Source organism: Parus major, chromosome 1 (genome assembly GCF_001522545.3).
Source record: "Parus major isolate Abel chromosome 1, Parus_major1.1, whole genome shotgun sequence".
Classification (NCBI taxonomy): domain Eukaryota; kingdom Metazoa; phylum Chordata; class Aves; order Passeriformes; family Paridae; genus Parus; species Parus major.
The window spans coordinates 84,724,018-84,741,973 of record NC_031768.1 but is presented as its reverse complement, the minus strand read 5'-3'; the positions used below and the strand labels follow the sequence as shown (position 1 = coordinate 84,741,973).

Below are 17,956 nucleotides of genomic sequence, written 5' to 3'. Positions count from 1 at the left end.
TTTTCAGCTGAATTTTGTAATTTTTCGTGAACCTCCTGGATTAGCTCCAGCTCTTAGCACAGGCTGTGACTCAGAGCCATATTGCTACTCCTCTCTCTACTTTCAGCGCCTTTTCCCTTCCCAGACTCCTTTCTGCTCTCCTCCTTCAGAGATGCTGCTGCCTTGAGATGCAGCAGGCTGCTGGGGCACTCCCTGAATTTCCTCAGCAACTGTGCAACTGAAGTTTTAACCTTTGCTGCATCCTACCCTTTGGACCAACTCTGTCTCCCACCACTCACTGTAGGCTCCACTCTGGCAGCAAGTTTCTGTCCAGCTCCCATCTGTACAGCAGCTTTGTTGCTATTGGCCATTCCCCATCAAAGCTGGCAGCTGCTTCTCCAAGATCCCACCTTTGCCACCGTGAGTTGTCATTAGCAACAAACTATGAGATGCTACAGTATTCATTATACATATGCTCCATCCAGTTGGGCTTATGACCCCAAAATACATTTGCAGGCTCTCTATTACAGCAGAAATAAGAAGCCATTAAAAAGTCTTACCGCTTTGTAATCAGCAGATAATCTGTTCACCTTTAACAATTTCAACACTGAGGATGTTGTCATTCACCAGATAAATAGACTATGCTCTTAATTAAGAGTGGGCTTCAAACAAGTATTATTCTTGGAAACTGGTCAGAACCAATTTTGCTGTCAAAAAAGGAAGGGTGGGCTCTAAGAAAGGAGGCACCGACTACAGACCATTGCAATCCTTTCTCACACAGAACTCTGCTGCAAACGTGCCCTACTTACACCGACCTGCAGCATTTAGAGAGATACATCGGGATACTAACAGAGATCTCAGCTAAGAAGAGCCAGACTTTTATACACCTCACAGTCCTGACCAAGCAACATTCTCAGTACTTTTTCAAAACCAACCCCCTGAAAAGGGGCATCAAGTTGGCAACAAAACACTGCAGCAACTCCAGCTGCTTTGCAAAACAGTGTCTTTTGTGTCGATGTGGTGTCTACCCACCAAACCTCTTCTCAAGCCTTAGCCAGATCGTTTAAGTCAAGTAAGTGTCTCCATGGAAACCTCCTTTCTCAAGGAGCCTCCTTTCCTGGAGAAATCCCTGCACCCCTTTTGTTTAAAAGGGGAAGGCAGTTTGGTAGGAGCATAATGCCTGTCTGGAGAAGTGCCTGTAGCAACAAATCAGTCAGATTTTTGTTCTTTAAACACACATCCACTAAATGAAGACATTTCAGGGACGGCTAAAGGTGTGCTACTGCTGCTGCAGCCAGCCAGTTCTGCTGTACCCTCCCATCCCTATCCTGGCTCTTCACTCTCAGCCTCGCAGAACCACGAAATATCCTTAGCTGGAAGGGATCTGCAAGGATCATTGAGTCCAGCTTCTTGCCCTGAACAGGACAACTCCAAGAATGACATCATGTGCCTGACAGTGTTGCCCAGATAACCCACCTTCTCACATGGTCTCCATACCCCTCTCATGCAAAAACTCTTGGACCCAAATAAAATTTGGTTTGTTTAGAAAACCTCTAAACCCTAAAAATGCTAATAGCTAAAGTAATGCAAATCAATGCCCACTCTTAAAACACAGGAAAAGTCCTATTGAAGATACCAGTTGATACTTAAATAAGATAATCTGTGTTTAAGAAAATAAGATGTCTTTTAGCCTCTCTCTCCACCAAGCCCATTGTAAACTGTAGGATATTAAATTATTTCTGGTATAAGATTGCTTCAGATCCCTCAAAAAAAAATCAATTTTCTGAAAGTTTTCTGAAACTTAATGTTCTAATATGGAGGAGAGAACTTTAATATTAGCAGGCAAATTAATAATTAAGGGCTGTGATTAAAAACGGTTTCAACTCAGGGAAATCAGTTAATAAGAGAAAGTTAGGAGGGAAAAAAAGGCATCAAAAAAGTTGTCAAGTTGTAGTCACTTTCAAGTAACAGCAGGGACAAGATATTCTCGGAAAAATAAGCCCTGAATATTAGATTTTAAGTCAGAAAGTCACTATTTAAGAGCCCTCTGTAGACAGGAGTGTGCCGTAGACAGGAAGGGCTCTTCAAAAGCTAATGGAGGAGCTGGTTCTGGGCAACTCACACACAAAAGGAGAGGAAAGAATGCATTTCAGAACAACAAAATAAACCCATTCTCCTAAGATTAGGCTCATTACACTTTTTTTCAAAGGATTTTCTGAGAACACAAAAATATGATGTGTCTGGTAACTGGAAACTAGGTCCAGGCACACTGTAGCAGTCGCCTCCTTTTCCCACCCACCCAACACGAGTGGGGACAAAACAGCCTGGGACAAGATGACACACAAGCATAGGCACAGTCTTGCAGCTTTTCCCAGCAGAAGGAAAGGCTTTTGGCAACACTCCTCTCCAGCAGCCAACAGAAACCAGGCAGGACCAAATCAATGTAGAAGCCGACGAGACAGAAGCACATTGTAAAAGGAGGGATAAATAGTCACTGTAGATCCCTTTCCATTATGCAATAGAGGATCCAGAAGAGCAGCTTAAAAGACATAAAAATAACCTTTTCTATCTTGTTTGGGGAAGTTTAGCAGAAATCTTGCTGCAGGAAAATAAACTCCTGTGCATGCTCACAGATAGGGCACATCTGCATTAAGGTTCTCATCTCAATGAGATGCAGAGTGGGGAAGGGAATCAAAGAGAAGTCAGAGACATTAAACACATTGTGGATCAAATTGAACCCTGCCTTGTCTGAAAAATAGTCAATTGCCAAATCTGACAGTCAAATGAGATTTCAGATCAGGAGAGAGCTAGACACTAACTCTATTCCTCCCACATATGCCATCCTGAGTCTTCCAGAGGGAATACAAAGTCCTTTTCAAAGAGAATTATTTAAACATAGTGGCCTTCTATTCCACTATCTCCATCTAAGCTCCAAGCAGATGAGCTCATCAATAGATCATATCCCTTTCCAGGTTGCCAGCTGTACTGTTTTGCCCAAGGAACTCATCCTTGGATATAAGCTTTGTGAGAGGAAACCTAACAATTCTGGGAGATTAAATATACATACACAAAGGGAGAGAGGTTGCAAATTTGGGCAATAGATTTCACCCCTCAGCCTTTTGTCAAACAGTGACCACCCTGGAACACAAAGGATGGGAGAAGGCCCCTCAGAAGCAAAAGAACTCACAAAGCACCTATACCCACTAAAGCTGGTGTAACAGCTGTCATAAACTGTGGAGCCAATCAGAAAAATATATTTAATCAAAGCCCAGGTCCAGGGAGGAAAGGGCTGAGCCAGCAGCAGGTCTCAACAAGATGGAATGAATTTCTGTCCAACACAGAGATGAGAGGTTGCTCCAGAATAGGTTTGAACTCCCCCCATATGTGACCAAAGCAGTACAGAGAAAGCAGCTCTCACAGTTACAATGCACATTTTTTGTATCGATTTTCTCTATGTGTAAAGTTACACCCTTGGGAAACACTCACTGTCCCCAAAGGGCTGCAGAAGAAGGGGTAAGAAACAAGGTTAAATTACTTCATCCAACACATTCAAGAACCTGGTGACCATACGAGCAATGACAGACTTGTTTGGTGAGTGAATTCTCCAGTTCTCCTCTAGCCCCAGGTTCAGAAATGCAGCAGTCGCTTTATTAAAAATCAGTATACAGTTGAACATAAGCCCAGTGTTTACAACCAATCCCTCTTCTAGTAGTTCCAGGTTTCCTGTTGTTTTACAGAATATTGGCAACCCAAGGAATCAGTAGCATAAAGAAACCATTTAAAAAAAATTTGTGTCCCCACATCTCCATGGAGAAAGCAGCATCCATTACCAGTTTGTTTTCCATTGGACTTGCTCTAAGAAACAAGTTTTCAACGTATTTTGTGGGCAAATCTTGTCTTTACAATAGTAATTGCTCTGTTTGTTAATCACACAGGGCAGCATCTCTAAAAAGCCTCACAGCACTGATAAAATAACCTTAAGAGTTCCCTGTCATTTATTTCCTAGAACAACAAAAAAATATTCAAGATTTGTTTAACTAGTAGAGTTGCCACTAAAGGGGGAAGGGAGGACAGTTCATACAATTTGGCAAAGAGACCATCCATGAATTAAGTTCTTCAGTGGCTGCAGGAAGCACACAGAGGCTTTGTCCATGCTTCCTCGAAGCATCCAGCAGTGCTGCAGGAGGGATGCACCTTCACCTCCTTGTTCCCCTCTCAGCTGACAGCTGTTCATATTGCTGCTGCCTGCTTCCTTCCCTCCTCGAGTCATCCAAAGCACAGAGAAGCCTCTGTGGTGTAATAGCAGCTTGGCAGAAGCAGGCAAAATGCAGCCAGCAAAAGATTTAATTTATTAAGATAAACATGGTCTAAGGCTCCACATTATTTTTAAAAATAAACACCATAAGAAATAAGAGAACAAACTGGCTTCACTACTTGTAGGTCAGGGTCAGACGCTCTCAGAAAGATCTTCTCACCCATACAAAATGTTCTTCCCCTCTCGTCCCCACCACGAGGATGGAAGTACAGTTCACCCTGTAAGATCAGCCACATCCCTGTTGTGTGCCCTTCCACGTACAGTGAACGATGCCCCTGCCACCCTTCAGGGCAAGTCAAAGTTTTAAGAACACCCCTGTGAAGAAGGAGCAGAAGGGGAGAAGGGCAAATAATTCAGTCTCTGAAATGAACATCTAAAAGTCTTGACATGATGACTCTTGTTGATTTCACCGCTTTAATGGTTGTTCTTGGCTGCCTCTTTAGCTGCAATAATCAGAGGAGTGAGACTGGATAGAGGTTTTGCAATTTTCAAGAACTGGTGCTAGGACAAAACAAAAGAAAAAATGGTTAGATTTTTCAGAACATGCCCCAGAAGCAGCTAGTCTAAACATTTTAACCTAAACCCATATGAAATCTAAGAAACTACTCTAGTCTCTGAACACATGAATCCAGAAGCTCTGTTATTGCGACAAAATTTTGGGGATTGCCTGAAGTAATTAAGAGATTTGCACCCAACACATGCTAAATTATCTAATGTTTGCATATGCTCGAGATCAAACAAAACTCAGAGAATTCCCCGTGGGAATTAAAAGTTGCAAAATCTATAGTGAAATCCAGTGTGAAAAAAGGTGTATTAAAAACCAACCTGTGTGATTCAGACACAAGGCACAGGGCTCCATGCAGGAAACACCTCTCATTTCCCTGTTGTCACAGGTCTGGAGAAAGCATTGCCTTTGCTTTCTACAAGATATCATAAATTTGCAAAGCAGCTGAAATTTAGGAGAGCAGCACAGAGCTTGCAACACAGCACCATTCAGCCTCCTATACAGGTGCTCTTCTTTAAATAAAACAATATTGATTATCAAAAGTCCACAAGCTGTTCTGAAAACAAAAAGCAACTATAACCTGCAAGACTTCTGAGCATCAGAAGGGATCAATCCCTCAAGGCAACATGCTTCAGGATGGAAAAAAAAAAAACAAAAAAAAAACCAAAATGTAAAAACTCAGAAGCCACAAGGCAGTTAAGAACAGGTTGAAGTGTTACAGCCAGAATGTTCTCCTGCTCCAAGGAACAGGACATAACTTCTTTCTGATATTTTAGGAATGAAAAGTCCAGAAGAAAAAATAATCTTTCAACTACTAGCATACTGTCAGACATTTATGTTTCCTTATAATCTGGAAGGCAGCAACACATCCAAGTCTGAGCCTAGTACACAAATTAGTGGAGAGAAAGGAAAACAAAAAATGGAAACTGTCAGATACATAAGGTCTGAGTGTTCCTGATCACAGATATATTTTATAAAGACTTACATATTCCACCCTCATGGCAAATTTTGACAAAAAGAACACACAAACCACTCCTCTCATCCATGTTGGTAAAAATCCTGGCAGCTTGAGCCTCAACTTTCACTGGGAGTTCAGACTAAGACACCAGGTTTTCAGTGAAATATCTAATTATAGGGTGGTGAAGTTGCCCAAGAAGCTGTGGATGTCCCATCCCTGGAACTGTTCAAGAGCAGGTTGGATGGAGCTTTGAGCGGCCTGGTCTAGTGAAAGGTGTTCCTGCCCATGGCAGAGGAAGTGGATGGAACCAGAGGATCTTCAAGGTCTCTTCCAATCCAAGCCACTCTATAATTAAGATATCTCACAAGCTTTGTTCCATCCTCTCTGTAAGGAGTCGTATCAGGCAAAATGTGGTAAAAGTGAACTGCTCCAGTTAATTGAAGCCATGAATATTTCAAAGAGCTTCATGATCCCTCCTCCCAAAAGGAGACAGCCAGAATATCAGATAGCTAGAAGCCTTCCTGCTGTCCACATTGGAACAAGCATGACAAGATTGTGACAACACACAGGTGTCATGGCCAGCCACGTGAAGAAACCATGGGAATCAGGAGGCTCAGCATCTGGCAGGCCTGGGATGCAGCTATTTTTTGAGGTTGGACACAGAACATGCTGCACAGCTGCTGCCAGTAGCCAGTACTGGAAAGGGAGCAATCTGTTATCACTTTATTATAGATTTATGTTTGAGAGCTGTGGTTTTCAGTTGCTTTTTTTCTCCTGAGAGGTTACCTTAGCTGTGCTTGTGCTTTCAGCTGATGCAGTATTTAAGACCTCAAAGAAGATCTCATCACTAAGCCTGGCCTCACTCAGGATTGTGTGATTACACTATTCCAGTCTTGTTCCCCATCACCTACCTGTAGCAGCTCTTTTGCAGAACCTCTCTTTTCCACGTCCATTTCAAGACAGCGATTTAAGAAGTCTCGGAATATGGGTGAAAGCTTTTCTGGATTCTGCAGTTCCGGAGTTCCATTAGTAGCAATGAGATACAGGGCCTGAGACAAAAACAAGCACCCAGGAAACAGGAGGTTATGAAGATTAGATCCCATCTCTGGATTAGAGACACCCATTTCTCCACTCCCTCCCCACAGTTCAATGGGGAGGAAAAAACCCCACCTTATCAGGGTCACTAATCAATGCCTACATTTCAGCCAACAGAATAGTTGCCAGCCCTTTATTGTTTTACCAATCCTTTATTGTTTTACCCTCGTAATCTGGGTTTGGATCCTATAGCCCTCTCAAGGGATTACAAGGACAAAAACAACATTCCTGAAACAGGGACAAAACAGACCCTGTTTACATAGGGAAGTTAATTGGCAGGACTCTACCATTACTCCTCTACTGACTATATCCTCATGGGAAGGTAACCCTGACTAAATAGATTTTTTTTCTGTTGGTACTTTGCCTGAGTGCACAAGGCCTAAAGCATCAACATATTTAAGATGCAGCTGGCTTCTTACAAAAGATGACCAACAGACCCTTTGGCATCTTCTAACATCCTGCAGAAAAAAGCAGTTTTGCTACTGCTTGGGGATAAAGCATTCACACATCCTCCTCTGAGAATCAAGAGACTCAACATTCATCCGTTTCATGATTTCATGTGACAAACTTCTTGGATGAATTTTCAAAAGAAGCAGAATTCTGTCAGAGACTTGTTAATATACAGGCCTTTTGAGCACATCACTCAACACGTCCCATGGGAGCAGTCTGATAGCCTGGGAATTGGTATAAATTAAGTTAAATGAGGCCAAAGTATTATTACTTTAACTTAACACTGTTTTATTTCTTATAAAACATATTCTTATATTTCTTCTTGGCTGCTGCACTTCTGTCCCAAAAATCACTTCCATTGCAAGAGATGGGGAAAAAAAAAAAGAGAATTTTTCTAGATCACTCCAACCCATGTAACTAGGGAAAAAACCATAAACCTAGCTTATATTAAGATCAGTGATGTCCTACATGCTGACAGCATATCTCCATTTGTTAATAATTAAACAAAGGAAAGACATCAGGAGGTTTAAACCCTGTCTAAAGGGTTTTCTTCTAATTTTACTTAGAGTGTGCAAAGAGGAACAATTTGCCCATAAGAAAAAGCTCCTACTAGAATAGAATTGAATAGAATCAGAAACATAGAATTGTTTTGGGTTGAAAGAGACCTTAAATATCACCCAGTTCCAGTAGCCCTGCCATGGGCAGGGAACCTTCCACTTCACCACGTTGCTCAGAGGAGAATTCTCTCATTCACAGGGTAGAAAGTTTCAAGACATGACTGCTTTGTAGCCTTAAGGCAGAACCTCTGCCTCTATTAGCATCCCAGAAAGTGGAAAGTCATGAATGTGCATGATCTAACTCATAGAACCCACACCTCTGCTACCCAGAGCAAACCATGGCTTTTAACTAAGACTATCTCAGTGTTCTCACTATGGCATCTAAGGAGACCACAGAATTGTTTGAATTAGATGGAGCTGCAGGTGAAGAAACCACACCAGAGGATTCACATGAGCTCAGTTTCACCACCAGCTTAGTGAAGACCTGAGGAGAAAAGCAGGGTTACTTACTCTCAGAGGGTTCTCATTGAGGTAGGGGGGCTCTCCTTCAATCATCTCGATGGCCATGATCCCCAAAGACCAGATATCCACTTTGGGCCCGTAAGCTTTCCGTGTCACCACCTCAGGTGCCATCCAGTACGGGGTGCCCACCATGGTGCTGCGTTTGCTCTGCTCAGGAGTGATCTGGGCACAGAAGCCAAAGTCAGCTGGAAAATTAAAATAGGGTGGAGGGAAAAGACATAGGAATCAGAAGGTTTCTCCAAAAACAACCCTTACTGACACCAGAGCTACACTACACTTTAGCCTGCTGCACTGTCTGGTGTGCTGCTGCTGCAACTGTGACAGGAGGAATGGTTTTGTGGCTAATGCAGAAGATGGTGCTTAGAGCAAAGCTTCTAAACCTGGCTCTGAGGTCATGAGGATTCTGGAGCTGCTGACTTGTCTGTGTGAAAGATGGGGATCAGGAAATAACCACACACAGAAGTTAAGACACAACTGTGCTGCAGCATTGCACAAATGTTACATGCTATGTAATGTATGGTCTAAAGACCATCCCTGGGTATGTGAAAACAGGAATTAATGCAAGTATGACCTCCCCCAGACCACACACTCTACTGTCTGGTGATACTTTCAGTCCAAGGGGTATTATTTCCCCTGTAGACATGTCATCCCTCAAACAGCATATATTTTATAGAGCAAAGAGTGTTCAGAATAAATTTCAAGTACCCACATTTATATTGATTGTTTTCTTTGAACGGAGAGAAAGATGCAGGGCCTTCACACAAAGATTGCTGCACCCTATGTCTTATTTGTATTTGGCTCACCAAAAGAAAACTAAATCTGTTCTTGTGAGCCCAGCAGAATCAACACAGCAAGATGCACCGCCCATTCTGACCCGCTACTGCATTACAGGTCTAATTTTAGGCAGAATGATGAAAATTAAACTGATTCCTAGCTGAGTTTTCATCAAGGGTAAATACCAGGAAAGGACATATGGTTCATAAACAGGGCAAATTTCCAGCAGAGCCAACAAGCAGCTCAGATCCAGAAGGTTACTGCATCATATCCACAGGGATTTCTCCAACTTTAAACTACAGTCCAGTACCAGCACACTGTGCTCAAAGAAGTTTTTCCATAAGAATAGAGCACTTTGGCCCCCATCAGTTATTCCTTGCTAATACTCCTAAGATGTGGCTCTATCAAAGTGCAGCTATAGTTTAAAAAGCAATTATCTGCAAAAAACCCCCACCTTCTTACTCAGCATATCGGCGCTCTGAGAATTTTGAGTCATATCTGCTGTCGCTGCTGACAAAAATAGATTTATTTATGCCTGTTGGGCACTAGCCAACAGAACTGAGAGGAAGAAAAAGGGAGCACCATTCTGTTAAAGCCATAGGTGGAAGATGATAATTCACTGGTTTCCAGGCTTATCTCTGCATGGACAATGACAAGCACAACTGCTACCTTAGCTCCCAAGGGACAGAACAGTCTCAAGATTTTCATTACTAGTGATACCGCAAGGAGGAAGCAACATTTAGGCTCTAGTCTGGTTTAGCATTGTAAGATTAAAAGATTTTTAGTTACACAGCTTGCAATTCTCCCTCCACTTCCCCTGTCCCTTGAGTACCTGTAGTATTTTCCAGATTGAAGAGGTTGTTCATAAATAAAGACTTCTAGCCTTACATGTTCCAACTCAGCTTTCTAGACTGGAGTAGCATTAAAATACTGTTATTTTAGTTCACATAAACAGATGGCCCAAAGCTAAACGAAGCCCAAGCCTCACTTCAAGTCTGGTTCACAAGAATTTGTGTTTGCCAATCTCCATTAAAAAAAATGCCACAGATATATCTACACTAGCATTTCTACAGCCTGTTCATCATGACAGCATCAAGCACCTCAAACACCCATCTCCCTAGAGTGCCTGGCCCAGAGCAGATAACTGGCACAGGTTGATAAGTCATCAGCAGTAATGTTCCCTGCATACTTAGTTTGACAGAGCCATCCATTCCCAGCAGGATGTTGTCACTCTTGATGTCTCTGTGAATAACTTGGTTTGAATGGAGGAATTCCAGGGCTTGGAGACACTGAAAAATAATTGAGATAATCTTACTGTGCATGAAATGATTTACCAGTCACAATTAGCCAACTAAAGGACTCAAACAGACTGTGCATTTTTGGTAGTAAGGGTGCAGTGTGTTAGGACCTTTCATATATTCAGTATGTGTAGGGCCACAGAGAGATGTCACAATGGGATCAGCAGCTCTAGGAGGACAAGTTAATCCTGAAAGACTTGAAGTACAGACAAAACCAAGAGGATCCCACCCCCATTTTCCGCTCTAGTTCCTCCTTCTGGGGTGAAACATCTTGTACTAGAATTGTGTGCTGCAACCTCACAAGCGAAATCCATCCTCTAAAAGAATGACTGTCACAGTACAGAAGCTGGAAACATTTCCACAGAGTCTTTGACAGGTTGTGGAAAGCCCATGTCCCATTCCCAACCAGAGCTCCCTGTGAGCGCGAGCGCTGCCTCACCTCCCGGCACACGGCGGCGATCTGTCCCTCGTCCATGCAGGTCTCCGTCACGACATCCGTTAGGGAGCCTCCTGCCAAGTACTCCATCACCACCCACAGCTCTTCTCCTACAAGGTAACTGAAGAGCCCAAGCCAGATTTCAAAATCAGAATGCACAGGGTTTTAAAGCTCTCTTACAAGTACAATAAAAACAAGAGCTGCATTTAGCAGCACTGAGGAACCACAAACTCCTGGTGCTTTCTGTGCACGGGAGCATTCAATCACAACCCGAATGACAAAAGAGAAGAAGGTGGAGGAGAGATATAACGGAAGAGCTGGCTGTGAGTTTGCTGTCCATAAACACGAGGCTGAGTTTTTCTCCCATGGAAAGGATGCAGACTAAGATGGAGACTGGACCTTACAACTGCTCCTGGTGCTGGGAGAGAAGGCAAAGAGCTGCTACTCAAGGATGGTGTCCAAGCCTTCAACCCAGATATTTGGCACACTGCAATGGCTTCTGAGGGCTTTTGCATTGGAAGAGGTGGGCTGGGGGCTGCTTTGTTATTCCTGGCATCCTGCTGTCCTAAGCGAGTGACTGCTTTGCCTCAGCCCAGGGACAGCTCTGGGGGACACAAAAGAGGTCTACCCGCAGTCAATCACAAAAGAACACTTCTTTTTAAAGCATCTTGCATTTGAAAATCACCTCAATCTTTTCCATATTATCAAACTAGTCTGTGATTTGGTTTGAAAATTTCATAATCATTCACAACAGCAAAGGAGTAGAACTTACTGGATGAAAAAGCAATTCTAAAGACTTAAAATAAAAAAAAGAAACCCCCAGAAGGCAGGTCTTTTCTAAAAAAGGCCCTTAGGAAGATGAAGAGTAGACAGCTGAGATGAGAGTGGCTTTTCTCAGTCATTTGGGATATTCCTCTCTGTTGTGTGTGTGTGTACTCATGTCTAAAAGTAGAAGACAGGAGACGAAGCCTTCTGCAATAACTCATTAAAAACAAACCAAAAATAATTTTAAAAACCCAAAAATAATGAAAAACCCCCACAAAAACAAAAAACCACCAACCATTTCTGCCCCTTTTTGGACCCATCAACAGAAACCTCCATGACAAATACATCAGGATGACACATTCCCAAGGAAGGAATAATCAGTTTGAAAACCCACCTTTTCAAATATCCTCTCATATTTGAAATGAGTGGACAGATGAGTCAAAAGTGAAAGAGCAGAGAAACTAATTAAAAGCTTCCTCTGGCATTAGAGTTCATTAAGGATACATTTGCTTTGCTATGAAACACTGATATCCCATCCTACTGAGGAATGAATTTTCCAGGAGCCAAATGCAAGAGCTGGGATAGGTACCAGGGAACAATTAAGTAGAAAGCAATAGTAAAGGAGAAAAAAGCCATTAAACTTGTCAAGAAAAGTAGACAGAGATGAGTGAGACATCACAGGAGTGAGAAAGGTGTGGAGTTTACCCCCAAAGGACACACTGCTGTTGATGAAAAAAATCCCCCTAAATAGTACTAATGGTCTCAGCTACACCTGGATGATAGCAGTGTTACAGTTATGGACACTTTTTAATTCCAGAGATAAAGTAGACGTCTTGTTTTGCTGTTGCTAAAGACTATGTAGGGAAGTGCCATCTGTAGATTCTTCCAGGATGCAAAACCCAAGGGCACAGGGCTGTGTTCCTGCAGCAGAGAGGTCCCAAACTGCACTACAGAATAGAAGCTGATGCACTGGTATTTTGTTTTCCCAGCACTACAGACCCCAGCAACAGCGGTACCACCTGCAGAGCAGCCCCTCTGAGTGAGAGAGGAGCAGCAAGACTGCTCTTAGAAGCACTCCTGCTGACTATGGGTCATTTACTTTCTGTTGGGCTCTGAAAGCCCAACTCCACCCACACTCTTCCTTCCTGAACCCTATGTCATAGCTATTTCTTCACTTTTGGCAAATCAAGCTCTCTGCAGATTTTATCATCCCCCTCACGACAGATCACCCACCACGGACATCACGAGGTTTCCCTTCATTGCCAGTAACACACTCTGCAGCCCAAATGCACTTGACTGTAAGAATAAGGGCAGAATGGGCTCTTTGCATGGCAATCTTGGGTTCCACATGCTGAGAGCAAGCTGGTTTCTCTCTGCAGCCAAAACAGATGGAGTGAGCCAAGAACCACACTGTGAAACCAAAGCTGAGCCATGAGCAGCCACAAACATGTGCCAAGACCCTGGCAATGAAAAAATTGATAGATTTTACATAAAACACAGGGAGGTGAAATTAACAGTGTCTCCCTGACAGCTGCCACCAAAGGAATGTCATTTCAGGGTGGTACTTTCTTGAGGATCTTTCCACTCTTTTGCTAGCTTTAGTCACCGAGCTGCCCACTGTAGGCATGAGTCAAACCCACTCTCTCAGCAGTTCTAGAGACACCACCAGGAAGTCCACACACCTACACGCTGCTCTGATGCGACATCAGGCACAGCATGGTGTCACATATTGTCACCCAGTCACCTTCCAAAGCAAGCTGGCAGTAAGAAAAACCTGAGGAAAATCTTTCGAAGAAGGAGATGGTCTACACCTTTCTCTTCATCCATCTGTAGGAATAGGTAGTGTCTGATCCCATAAGGTGTTCTTCAGCCTCTACTTAGTTACCTTAGGATACCTTGTTCACCAAGCCCTCTGTATCACAAATATACATTCTTTAGTGATAAAACTGATGGAATTCAGAGTTGCCCAGAAGTGCAAGTTCATTCACTACAGAATTTTGCACGAGTAACATGCTTTCTACATGCAAACGTGAATGTAGCCTGGAAAGAAACTGGTGTCTTCTTGTAGCAGGACTGTCTTACATCTTCAGCTTTATTCACTGACCATCCATCCCTACTACAGTTTGGGGCTGGGGTAACAAAAGCTACCACTTATTTGGGGGGTTCATTAAGTTAAGAAGTTCTTCAGAATAAAACTCAAGGGTAGGAGTTTGCTTTGCCTGGCTCTGGGCATCTGATGTCTGTGTTTAGATGGCTGAGTTTAGAAGCAGGGCTCTGAGGGCCTCTTTCATGCAGCAGAAAGGAACTGGCACCCCCAGCAGGTAACTCAGCACAAGTGGCTGTTCGTACAGAAGACTAGTGTCACTGTCTTCAGAGCCAGCTGCTTCTAAATCCAGCTCCCAAGTACAGCTGAATTAGGCTGTCCCACTGTCTTAAATATCACAGCACACCTTTGTGCACTGGCCACTATGACTGCAGAAGAAAAGCTGCTTAACCACAAGCAAGTAGGCCATGCAGTTAACAGAGGACAAAGCACAGGAAACCCCTGCATAAGGGCAGGAGCTGAGAGCACTGGTTTATGCCAGTGACTACCCTGCAAGTCCCTGCATTAGGGACTCAGAAGGAGAGACACCATAACAGAACCACAAAGCAGAAACCAGGACCCAGAGTGACCAGCACATCCTTCCTCCACCTCCTTCAGCAGGAGGCAGAAGAAGCCAGCAAGTGGCATCCAAATATTAGCTTAATCCAGCACTTGGGAAGCACAGGCCTGTTAGGCTGGGCAGGAGGGACACAAGCAACAGGATCCTGCAGCTGCAGAGCTGAAGTAGCATAATCGGCAAAAGAACCCCCATGCTCATCCCAGTTTCTGTTCTGTCCATGTGTACCACTCAAACAAAAGCTAATCCCTATGAAAAAGATTAGTGAAAATGGAGGACAAAAGCAGCAGCTTTTTTTGCTGAAAGTTTGAACAAAAAACAGCAGGACACTGAGCTATCCTGCAGCTGGAATGCACTGGCTAGACAAGACAAGTGCATGCACACAGCAATGCTCTCTAATGAGAAGAGCATGTCTCTCAAACAGTTTTGCCAAAACAAAGCCTCTAATGAGCCAAAGGAAAATAACAGTTCTAGCCCAGATGCAACTCACAACCCCTTGTTTCATTTTACACTGGTAGAATTCTTCTACTCTCTCTAGGAAAGAGGGTGTGTGCCCAGCATCAGTTCCCTGCACACACACCTCTGTCATAAAAATTTCAGGAGCAGACTTTCTGTCTCCTCAACCAAGTAGCTGTTTACGGCTATGCATGGGACACAGCACCAAAATTTCAGCAGAGCAACTGTTGCAGTTTATATAAGTACCACCTTTTTGGGGTAAGACATTAAAAGCCTGCAAAAGAAACCTATCAATGAAACAGCCGATTAGATTTTGACATACACACAGCAAAAAAGTGTGCAAATCCTTTCTCAAATTTCCAGGGATTCTAGGTCACATCCCTTCATTGTATCTTCCAAAAAACCCAAGCTGCCAAGATTAAAGTCTGCAGCTCATCTTATCCAAGCAGTCTTTACCCATATAATAAGGCAAACCTGTGGTTCATCAGAACTAGTACATTCAGATGTTGAGTGCAGCAGGCTGACAATTGTGCTGCAGCTCAAATGGAACGAGCTATAGTTTTAACAAGTGAGTGACACCTGCTTGACACAATGCAGCACCCTGGTGTTGACAGTGAATTCAAACCACCATGGAATGCTTTTGCCTGCTGGGCTTTCGGCATCATGGAATGATAGAATGCTTTGGGTTCAGAGTGACCTTAAAGACCACCTTGTCCCAAACCCCTGCCATGGGCAGGGACACCTTCCTTTACACCGGGCTGCTCAGAATCTCACTCAACCTGGCCTTCAACACTGCCAGGGCAGCTACATCTCCTCTGGGCATCCTGTGCCAGTGTCTCAGAGTAAAGAATTTCTTCATTATACCTAACTTAAATCTACCCTCTTTTATCTGAAAACTTTGTTCCTTCTTATTCTATCACTATCTGCCTTAAAAGTCACTCTCCCTCTTTTTTAAAAGTCCCCTAAAGTACTGCAAGGCTGTGTTGAGGTCTGCCCTGAGCTCATGTTATGTGTCACATGTCATTCACCCTCATTGTTGTTATGCTCCTGTGCAAAAACCTCAGTGGACAGTTACAGGAACAAGAATACATCTAACCCTGGAAGCAGAGGAGTTCTGCTCCTCTGGCAGCAGAACACCAGCACTGCAGAATCAAAAAGGGAAAGGAAAAGAGAAAGGGAAAGAGAAAGAAGAGGAAAGCAAATAGAAATAATACATTTCAAACTGTTTATTTTTCCCCTTTATTAACACAAAATAAATAAGCAGGAAGTTTATTGTGTCAAAATTAGCAAAGGAGAGAGATGAAAAATGGAGTCCTGACAGGACCTTAGCTGCCAGCATCTCTAAAGAGAGCCTAGACATCCCATTAACATTGGTTCAGATACCTGTTTCTTCTCATTCTGGAGAATGAGGCCACCCACACACCCACAATGCCACATGCACCAAGCAATGCAAGGTTGTCCTACACTTGCATTAAGCTGAGCCAGAAGCCCTTAAGAAGTGTGACAAGGAAGTGTTTCCCTTTGTGAGCCCTTCAAATAATGACATACCTGTCCAAGTAGTTGACAATGTTGGAGTTTTTGTTTTCCCTCATCACAAGGATCTCATTAATAATCAGCTCTTTTTTGGGCTGCTGCTGCAAATTCATCTGTTTGATTGCAACCTGCAGTGAAAAGAGATGAAGTAAAGCATTATTGCAGGAATTTCTGAAATTTGTTTTGGTGTTTTTTTCCCTGCTCCCATGCAAATTTTGGCTTCTAGAAATCTAAAGTAGGATGGGTGAATAACACAACCATGCTTAGTACTTCAAGACAGTAACCATTTCTTTTGTGACAACAAGACCTGGGGGAGAGAAGCATCAATAAAGATAGATAAAAGGCTAAAAATAAATGAATTTGAGTCAGCTTTATGTCCAGTCATGCCTGAACAGCAACAGGGATGGATTTGTCAGCTGCAGCCTTTCGGTTCAGTACCTTTCTTCTTGTTTTAGGAGACCTGCTCTGCATGTATGCATGCAAAAAGCAGGAAGGTTACAACATGTTTTGAATGCTTGTATTCAAGTTTCCACACTACCAGTACTCTCTGAGAGCACCTGGCCCTCAGAAGAGCCTTCAAATCAGTAAATCTACTCAGCACAGCTGGAGGCAGAGATAATTCATAGAGGTTACGACTCCAGTGTCTTTGGTACCATATTTAGGCAATTGGAATGAGGTGAAACTATGCCTTTACAAAACTGCTACATGCAGAGAAAGAGGCCTGGGTGAATGGACCAGAGCCAGCAACTACAGTGACTCACAAAAACAAGGACTGAAAAAAAACAAACCACAGAGTGCCAATATAGATAGATACAATTAGCATTTTGATAGTATAGCAGGGAAGACTATACAAAAGTCCCAACACATGAGAAGGCAAGAGCAGACAGACATGCTGGTTTTCCACAGTACTCACAAGGGCTGCCAAACAGTACTTAAAAGAAGACAAAAACAAAAACCCCATGCTGGTCTTTGTACAAGACCAGAGAGAAGAATGAAAGATGAAGAAGTGAGGGAAGGCATTTCATGCAGATAAAGAAATTCCCAGTGTTTCCTTGCACTGAGCTCCTGAGTTCATTGCATTCATAGAAAGGAACAAGCAACAACATGACAAAGTTACAGCAATCCCAAATGCAGATTTAAAAATTCAGGGCCTGATGACACTAGTGTAAGAGAAATGCTTTAAAAGTCTGTTGTAATACAAGAGTTCAAATTTTCATATGGGAGTCACCCAAGGGGTCGAGAAAGAAAGCAGAAAACCATCAAAGGACTTCCCCCTCCTATAAAATTTCTCAATGCTTCAAAATAAATATAAGAACCTTTCCTTAAAGGCTGCAGTTGAACTGTATTAATTCTTCATTAATTAATTGAAAAACGAGGTGAAGGAATTTCAGCAAAAAGCACAATAATTAAATTTACTGGTGAATAACTCTTACACTGTACAAACGCAAAGTAGACACACATTGCTGCAGACCTCCATAAATATATCTGGAATCACACAAATTTTCATCTTTTTAAAAATCCTCCATCTAGAAATAAAGGTTTCCACAGATGCTGCATATCCACCACTATTAGTTTATTATGAAGGCAATAAGCATGCCACTTTTTATTATTGTGAGGGAAAAAAAGAAAAGACAGGCATTCCTTGTCTCACAA

The 17,956-nt window shown here is 42.8% G+C and overlaps 1 protein-coding gene across 9 annotated transcripts in view; it reads right to left on the bottom strand.

Annotated features, from left to right (window-relative positions):
* The window catches only part of PAK1 (p21 (RAC1) activated kinase 1), a 74,558-nt gene continuing 56,602 nt past the window's right edge, over nucleotides 1–17,956 (bottom strand). For all 9 annotated transcript variants that reach the window (XM_015618388.2, XM_015618362.3, XM_015618379.3 and 6 more), the window contains 6 exons: nucleotides 16,319–16,431; nucleotides 10,893–11,010; nucleotides 10,345–10,444; nucleotides 8,370–8,566; nucleotides 6,669–6,806; nucleotides 1–4,795 (listed from right to left, as the gene is read on the bottom strand). In XM_015618388.2, the coding sequence (XP_015473874.1) occupies nucleotides 4,709–4,795; nucleotides 6,669–6,806; nucleotides 8,370–8,566; nucleotides 10,345–10,444; nucleotides 10,893–11,010; nucleotides 16,319–16,431 (753 nt within the window). In that variant the 3' untranslated portion in view covers nucleotides 1–4,708. The remainder of the gene's footprint in view (nucleotides 4,796–6,668; nucleotides 6,807–8,369; nucleotides 8,567–10,344; nucleotides 10,445–10,892; nucleotides 11,011–16,318; nucleotides 16,432–17,956) is intronic.